This window comes from Silene latifolia, chromosome Y (assembly GCF_048544455.1).
Source record: "Silene latifolia isolate original U9 population chromosome Y, ASM4854445v1, whole genome shotgun sequence".
Taxonomy (NCBI): domain Eukaryota; kingdom Viridiplantae; phylum Streptophyta; class Magnoliopsida; order Caryophyllales; family Caryophyllaceae; genus Silene; species Silene latifolia.
In genome coordinates this window covers 301,747,163-301,756,280 of record NC_133538.1, presented here as the reverse complement: position 1 = coordinate 301,756,280, position 9,118 = coordinate 301,747,163, and the positions used below count along the sequence as shown (strand labels likewise).

Below are 9,118 nucleotides of genomic sequence, written 5' to 3'. Positions count from 1 at the left end.
GGAGTTTGTTTAAAACTCGTAATCTTCCCTCTCAATGCATTAGTTCTTTGTGGAGGAAAATATCTTTTATAAAAAGCAAGGGCCAAGGTCTCCCAGTTGGTAATTCCAGCTACAGTTCAATCCAGATCAGTTAGCCACTCTCGGGCTCCATCAATAAGAGAGAAAGGAAAAAGGACTTCCTTTATCTTGTCTTGTGTCACTCCCTTAGTAGCAGGAATGGTAGAGCAGTAATCTGTAAAGACCTCCATATGCTTCCTCGGGTCCTCACCAGCTACTCCACGATACAGGTTTCTTTCAATCAGATTAATGTAAGATGGCCGAATAACAAAAGTATTTCCATCTTCTGTTACAAGGTTAAAACCCTTAGGAATAGAGTCAGTTGTAGGCTCGGAATGACTCGCAATGTTAGGCATCTTTGCAGATTTGGTTGCAGAAATAGAAGTGTCTTCCTCTAAAGATTGGTCTTCTGCAAATGTAAAGTTTTCAAGATCAGGATCAAAAGTACTCAAGGCTTCCTTTTGAAGATTCTTTCTCAACAAGTTCTGTTTACGGCGAAAAGTCCGCTCCGGTTCAGGATTAGCTGATACCAATTCTGACCTGTTAGACCTAGGCATAAACAAAACTAAGAAAGAAAAATAATAAGAACTGTCTCAAGGAATTAGAAATTACTTGAGACTATGACAAACCGAAATAAACAAGCAAATAGGCTAATTGCCTCCCCGGCAACGGCGCCAAAATTTGACACGGCTGTCGCAACCCTATCAAAAATAAACCAACCGGCTCAACTAATATAGTAAAGGTAAGTCGGGTATCATACTCCACAGAGAGGCTATTATATCTACTTGTTATTCTAGTTTGTCACGGTAACAAATTGGGGTGTTTTAATTTGATTTCTAAACTAATAACTTGAATTAAATGGCAAAAAGAGAGAAAACAATAAAAGTAGTAAAATGAAATAAGTTGTAATCAAATAAAGAGAGAAATGCTAGGATGTCGGTTCACCATGGTATCACACTATTCTACTAAAGGTAAGATCAGTCGGTCTGATGTGAGAAGGATAAGGGAAAGGTCCTTTCGGTCCGCTATCCGCCCTAAAATACTACTAACTTAGCTTTCACCCTCATTAGTGTAGTCTCTTGTTCATATAACAGTCTCCTTCATTCCAATCTCTCGATCTAGGTCTGAATTTAACCGGATTAACTAGTTTAGAAGCGTGGACTCAACTAAACGATTACAATCAAATTGCTATGAATCAGTTCTCACAATCAAAACCGACTAATCTAATTATAACATCATTGCTTTACTACCATGGCTCCCCTAATCCTAGCAACAGAAGAATTAGCTACTCATGGCGATGATAGAATTAACAATGATTAATGAAATAAAGGAAGACATGATATAAAGATGATTAATAAGAAATAACATAAACCAATAATAATACTAATTAAAGCAGAAATTAAGAACAAGGATTAAAGATATGCAAAGAAAGATTAAATTGAATAAAGAGAGTAAGAAGGATTACAAAATATAAGATCCCGCAATAGAACGAAGTAACATCGAATAAGAGAGAAATAGAAGTGTCTGCTAAATGAATGCTTAAGAGTAATTAAGAGTTTCTGAGATTAATGAAAAGATAACCCTAACCTAAGTGACGTCTTTCCTTTATATAGGAAAGATATTTATTAAACACGTAATTAAATAAATAAATAAGTTCTCGCGATAAAAATCTCGCGTATACTAGCAAAGCTCTCGATCGAGCAACTTCATTCTCCTCGAACGAGCAAATCCTCAGCAAAACCTCTCGATCGAGTACTTAACATACTCGATCGAGGAACCTCAAAGTACCACCTCTCGATCGAGAACAGCAGGCTCTCGATCGAGGTCTTCTCACCACCCATATCTACTCGATCGAACAGAAAGGTTAACAAAAGCCTTCGATCGAGTACACTGCCACTGAACCAGCTCCATACTTCGTTGATTAGCTTCCGATACCACTTCACGCTTCCCGAGGCATAGTAATTCCGCTTCAATTCTTCCATCTCCATAAATGCATGCTAAGGGGCAGAAAAAGGCATGATTCCGGTACTTTCGGGTCCGTTTCTGCAAATAAAGCAAAGCGAACCAAAGTAGACTATTCGGGGCATTTTGTAGCTTAATACTACGAGAATTGCATAGAAAATACGTGCAATAAAGTCTCAAAAAGACTATATAAAATGCACGTATCAGTCCTCACCAGCTTTTCCTCCAAATAAATTTCGCTCTACCATGCTTATGTAAGACAGTTTGATCTCAAAGGTCCCTTTATCAGTGGTAGGGAGCTTACAGCCTTTAGGAATAAAATCAATGGTGGGTTCAGAATGACTTGCCAAGGTCGACATCTTTAATGTTGTAGAAATCACGGATGCAGAAACTAATGTGTCCTCTTCAAAGGATGAATCTTCTGCGAAAGTAAAGCGCTCGTAGTCAAGTGTACTCAAGTCTTCCACTTGACTTACTTCTCTTTGAAATTTTCGTCTATAGCGAAAAGTCTTCTCTGGCTCAGGATCAAAAGGTACAATCTCCGACCTGTCAGACCTGGGCATACACGAAAACAATAAGAAAAATATCAAACTGTCTCAAGGAACTGATGCTCTCTGAGACAAAAATATAAAATAAACAAAAACAAGTAGAAAAGTTGTTGCCTCCCCGGCAACGGCGCCAAATTTGATAAGGTTAATTTCAGTCGTTGGCCTATCAAAATAAATCCTATTCTCAAATAACTAGTAGCTAGCAGTAAGAAAGGGTCGAATCCACAGGAAGGCGAGTTAATTATTCTAGTTTGCTATTATTTAGATTCGTCTTAAAGTAACCGTTTTCTTGAAGGATTTGTTGATTTCTAGAAGTAATTGCGAGGTAAATAAAACGAATTCAATAATATTAAAGAGTCTAGGGATTGAGTTCACTAGGTAGTCATCCAAGGGTGAGATTTAATTCATTGATTAGGCATTTTATATTGTTGAACGTCATAGGATCGGTCGATTCTAATATGTCTTTTTAGATCTAAACTTAACATGCGATCGCTATTATTAAGTCAGTCTAATTTAATTATCGTGGCATATACTAGTCTTAACCCAGTCGGTGAAAATCCTAGTTTGCAAGACTAATTAACCAATTCTGATCAGTAATTAATTAGTTAGATGTAAGACAACAATTTAACAACAATCAAGAGTAATTTAACATTCAATTCATTAATTAACCCTTTTCTAACAACCTAGATCCCCTTTCACCCTAGATTATGAAATTAGCTACGTATACTAACGGTAATAACAACAATAATAATTGTAGAAGACAATTAAAAGCATAAAAGATGAACAATAAATGGATGATTAATAATAGAAGAAAGATTAACAATAATACCGTAATAAAGGAATGCTTAGATCTGAAAGTAAGAACAATGATCTAAACTAAGAGTTTTTAGAGAGACTTTATTGTAAAGTAGCGTAACTAGGTAAAATAAAGCATAAAAATAACTTAGGGTACGAATTGGATATTTATAGTAAAACATAACCGACTTAAGGAAATTGCGAAAAATCTTCAAAGTAGTGAGTACTCGATCGAGCCTGAGTGTACTCGATTGAGTACATTTCTAGTTGATCGAGCCTGCTTAGGCTTGATCGAGTATCTTTCTGTTTCAGCTCTTTTCTTCGTGTTGTCTTCTTCACTTCTCTTCCTTTATTCTTCTAGATTCCCGTGCCATGCTCCGTGTATTCCTCCACGCCTACTCCATGGTGATCATTTCATTCCTTTGCTCCACAAATGCATCATTCCTGCATTAAACACCGAAAAGCGGAAGTATCGACATTCTAGCATAAAAGGCATGTAATTAATATAAATTAGCACGAAAACCGTATCAAAAGTAACTAAGGGGAGGCATAAATATTTATATAATTATGACTCATCAAGAGCGATTAATGTCAAGGCAGCGGTCGAAACGATGATCAAATTATGAAACCCTTTGAAGCCTATGATGGGCAATGTCCTGGATACAAAAGAAAAGACGTTCATTTTTCGGTTTGTATCAGAGCGTGATAGGGCACAAGTTTTGGAAGGCCAACCGTGGCATTTCGACAAGTTCATGTGGTGTTTCGACGAACCTAATCAATCAGGTAAAATTACGAATGCTTCATTGTTTCGTTTTCCTATTTGGGCGAGAGTATATGATCTCCCTATATCAGGGAGGACTTGTAGTTCGAATGCGAAACGGTTAGGGGATTGCTTGGGCAAGTTTTTTCATTTTGAGCATGGTCCCAATCCAGAATTAGATAGAGATATTTGAGTGCGGGTTTTATACGACATTAAAGAACCTTTGAAGGCTGCTCTTCCTATTCGAATGAAGGGAGGGAAAATGACAAGTTTCAATGTAAAGTATGAACGATTACCTACATTTTGCTATGGGTGTGGGCTGATTGGTCACGGGGAAAAGGATTGTGAATATGGGTCGTATGAGGAGGATGATTTAAAATTCGAGGAATGGCTTCGTGCTTCGCCATGGAAGGTGGTGAAGACTTCTAAAGAGGGTTCACGGAAGGCGGTGAGGGACCTGCGAGCAAAATTTGATGAAGTGAGTATGGATGATTCTGAGGATGTTATTACTAAAATGATCACAAAATTACAAAATATAGCTCTTGACCTCCGTACCAAGAAGATTGTAAAGAATGCTGCTAGTGATCACGAACCTATGCATGAAGAAAGGGAGGGCGTGAGGGGGAAGGGGCAGGTGGTTAAAGAAGCTAATAGAGGAGATGGAGGCCACGCTGTTGATGGGAAGGGAGTGCATATGGTTAAGAGGGTGTAGAACGAAGAGGTCGGGGATGAAGAGATGGATGTGGGTCGAACTTGGCTGAGTGCGGAGATGGAGGACTAAGGAGGGGCAGAGGCAAGTTAAGGGAGTGGAGGCTGGAGGGAGAGAGAAGGGCAAAGGGGTGGAGGGGGGTGGGAAGAGCTGGTGAAAACTGATGAGAAATGGTGAGGGGGTGGTGAAGGAGGGAGGCGGCGTGGTGGGTGAGCACGGTGTGACTAAAAAACGTTTAAAAACTATCTTAAACGGGGGCGTCTTAATACCTGAGGCGGTGGTTGACGGTGGTTAACCCCGCCGGGCCCAATGAATATCCTAAGTATCAATTGTCGGGGTTTAGACAACCCCGACGCGGTTAGTGCGCTCCGCTCTCTGGTGCAGAGGGAGGCCTCGACCATACTGTTTTTATGTGAGACTAAGTTGTGTGGTCGTGAAATTAGGGGGGTTAAGGAGGGGCTGGATGGTTATTTTGGGATAAAGGTGGATAGTGTGGGACGTTCGGGTGGGTTAGCGATGCTGTGGAGGAAGGATATTGATTGCGTGTTTATGTCTGCTTCTGTTCACTACATGGACATCACGGTCCATAATGCGGCGGGAGATTGGGGGATTACGGGGTTCTATGGCTGGCCGGCTGTATCTGATCGATACCTTTCATGGGAGCTCCTTAGACAACTGAGTGGACAATCTCGCTTGCCTTGGGTTTATATTGGTGACTATAATGAAATTCTTTTTTCGACTGAAATGATAGGGGAAAGTAGACCGTAATGGCAAATGAACAATTTTCGGGATGCTGTTGATGATTATGGCTTGAGGGATGTTCCGTGGGAGGGTTATAATTTTTCGCTTGATAATGGTCAAGCTGGAGAAGCAAACCGTCAAAGCATGATTGATAGGGCTCTGTGTACATCTTCATGGTCCAATTTATTTCCTTTTGCTAGACTCTATTATCTTGCTAGAGAGTGGTTGGATCACGCTCCAATCAAGCTAGTGCTGAATAGGAAGGAGAGTGGGATGGAACGACAATGGAACTTCAAATTTGAGCAGATTTGGGTTGGAGAGGAGGGGTGTGGTGGGGCTGTTGAACGTGGTGTGGAGCATGGGAGAGGAAATTTGATGCGGGTTTTGGAGGAATGTGCGAGAGACGTGCGCGTTTGGAGGGGCACGAACATTAATAACATTGGGAGAAATATTGGGCGAAAATTGAAGGAGCTGGGGAAGCTAAATGAGAATGTAAGGATGACTGAAAATGTCCAAAAACGCAAGAAACTTGTTGCCGAATTGGCCACGTTGAGACGACACGAGGAACAATATTGGAGGCAACGGTCTCGTGATCTTTGGTTAAAAGATGGGGATAAAAACACAAAAATTTTCCATACTCGAGCCGGTGAAAGAATATGTAAGAATTTCATTGCTAAATTGGTTGATGATGACGGTATTACACAGGAAGGGGATGAGGCTGTGGCACATGTGGCGAATTCATATTTCCAGCAGCTATTTATGACATTTAATCCATCTGTTCTAGAGGATATGTTGTTTGGTCTTGGGCAAAGGGTTACGGACGATATGAATACCCAACTACGGCGTGATTACACAAAGGAGGAGGTCATTGATGCTTTGAATCAGATACACCCTTTAAAAGCTCCGGGTCCTGACGGTATGAATGGGTTGTTCTATCAAACTTATTGGGGTTCTGTGGGTTCGGATGTGATTGATACAGTTCTTGCTATCTTACGTGGCGACCGGTCATCGAGGGAGCTGAATAAGACGAATATTGTTCTAATCCTGAAGAAGAAAGCACCCGATAAAATTCGTGACTTTCTTTCTATTAGGCTTTGCAATGTGGCGTATAAATTAGTTTCCAAAGTTTTAGCAAATCGGCTGAAATTGTTCCTTGGTGAGATAGTATCGGAAAACCAAAGCGCATTTACACCTGGCAGAGCGATCTCGAATAATGTAATGATAGCTTTTGAGATTTCTAATTATATGAAAAATTCGAAAAATACCAAAGGGCACATGGCGATTAAACTTGACATGGCTAAGGATTACGACAGGGTTGAGTGGCTTTTCTTGGAGCGAGTGCTAGCAACGTTTGGGTTTGACAGGGGATGGGTTGAGAGAGTTATGACCTGCGTTTCGACGGTTTCTTTTTCTATGCTTATTAACGAACACCGTTCAAGTGAATTTCGACCGTTTAGAGGTATGCCACAAGGTGATCCTCTTTCACCCTATTTGTTTATTCTTTGTGCAGAAGTTTTGTACAGTTTACTGAGGCGGGCGGTGAAGATGAATTGTTTATATGGGATTTGTATTTCATCTAATGCGCCCCTTATTTCGCATCTACTTTTCGCCGATGACAGTATTTTCTTTACGAAAGCTACTACTGCAGAGGCGGAGGTCGTTACTGATATTTTGCACCGGTATGAAAGTGCCTCTGGTAAATTTGGATAAAACTACAATATCTTTTAGTAAGGGTGTGCCACGACAGAAGAGGAGTAACCTTGCGACGAGCTTGGATAATGTCGAGGTGGAGGAGCAGGCGAGGTATTTGGGGCTGCCAACGGTTGTAGGGCAGTCCAAGAAGGTGCTCACGGACATTCTCCGTGATAAGCTCAACAAAAGGCTTATTGGTTGGCGCAGGAAAATCTTGTCTAGGGCGGGTAAAAAGGTTCTTCTAAAGGAGGTTACCAATTTACTCCCTACCTATGTTATGAGTATTTTCAAAATTCTCGTCAACTTTTGTGATGAGCTTAGATCGATGATTTCTTGATTTTGGTGGGGCCATGAGGAAGGGAAGAGAGGGATAAGCTGGGTGGCATGGAGGAAATTATGTCAGCCGAAAGGGATGAGGGGTATGTGGTTTCGTGATTTCCATATGTTTAATATAACTCTTCTTGGAAAACAAGTGTGGCGGTTGATGACGGAGCCTAATGGGTTATCGGCGAGGCTTATGCGAGCTTGATACTATCAGGGAGGCGATGTGATGTCTGTGGATTTGGGTAATCACCCGAGTTATACGTGGAGGAGAATTTTAGAGGCTAGAGATATGCTCCGTAGTGGCTGGAGGGTACGGATTGGAGATGGGCTGACGACGCATGTGTGGCAGGATGCGTGGGTTCTAGGAACTCAGACGGTGATGGGTTATGAGAATATGGTTGTTGCGGATTTGCTGGACGCGCATGGAGGTGGATGGAGGCATGAGTTGGTGGACACTTTATCTCTGGGGTTTGAGCGAGGAAGGAGAGCTCTAATCGGCCTTGTGATTCTTGGTTTTGGGTGGTGTCTTTACGATCAAATCGGCCTATCGACGCTTGGCGGGTGAGAAGGAAGAGTTAGAGATGGGGGTGCTTCTGATTGGGAAAATGAGACATGGTTATGGAACAGGCTCTGGAAAATCTCAGTCTGGCCACGAGTGAAGCTCTTCTTTTGGCAGTTGTGCAGCGAGGCTCTAGCAACTAGAGCGAACATTGCGTCTCGAGTTCGAGGTAAGTGTGCTTTATGTTCTTTTTGTAATTTTGGTCTTGAGTCGAGTCTTCATTTATTTCATGATTGTGTTATTGCGAAACGGGTTTGGGAGGGCCTTGGATTGGAGGATGAAGAGGTTGAGGGGGGTGGTGGTGTGCGGGATTGGGTGGAAGCGAAGTGGAGGGAGCTGGTCGTTTTTGAGTCAAGAGAGGTAGATCATTGGAGTGTGATTAGGCGGACATATGACGTGATGGAGGAGATTGAGGGGGGCGGCTTTCAGTGGGAGAGGAGAAGGGTGAAAGGGCTTTCGAGTGACGAGCAAGTGGTACGCAAGGTTTGGAGTGCACCGTTAGAAGGGTTTGTGAAGATAAATGTGGATGCGGGAGTTAAGGAGGGAGAAGGGGTGAGCTTGGGTGTGATGTGTCGAGATGAGCATTGCAAGGTTATGTGGGGTATATCGTCAGTTTTATTGCAGGATTGGGATCCACTTTTGGCGGAGGCGGTAACGGTTTTCGAAGGTGTCAGTGAAGCAGTTCAAAGAGGCCATGCTAAGGTGATTGTGGAAAGCAATTGTCTATCAGTTATCGAGGCACTGAAGAAGAAGTCTAGAGGAAGAAGTGTTTTATCGCTGGTTTTTGATGACATTAATTTTGTGTAATTCGTTTGTTTCTGTTATTTGGTCATACACTAGTCGAGTTAACAATAGTGTGGCGCACGCGTTAACTCATGTTTTACCTAGAGTAGTTAGTTGGTAGAGTAGTGTGGTCGGATGTCTTACCACCGATCGCGAACAGCTTTGTTATCTTTGATTCTTGCTTCCCT

General features: G+C 41.8%; 1 protein-coding gene across 1 annotated transcript; it reads left to right on the top strand.

Moving 5' to 3' along the window:
* Positions 1-7,814: 7,814 nt before the first annotated feature.
* On the top strand, positions 7,815-8,954 carry LOC141631043 (uncharacterized). The gene is made up of 2 exons (XM_074443768.1): positions 7,815-8,149; positions 8,216-8,954. Exons 1-2 carry the CDS (start codon positions 7,815-7,817, stop codon positions 8,952-8,954), a joined length of 1,074 nt encoding a protein of 357 aa, XP_074299869.1.
* Positions 8,955-9,118: the final 164 nt, after the last annotated feature.

Bases quoted from the DNA above. Each gene is read 5' to 3' on its own strand.
- LOC141631043 (XM_074443768.1), top strand. From the start codon at position 7,815: ATGTCTGTGGATTTGGGTAATCACCCGAGTTATACGTGGAGGAGAATT. The intron at 8,150-8,215 runs GTGAGAAGGAAG...GTTATGGAACAG, and splicing joins GGCCTATCGACGCTTGGCGG to GCTCTGGAAAATCTCAGTCT.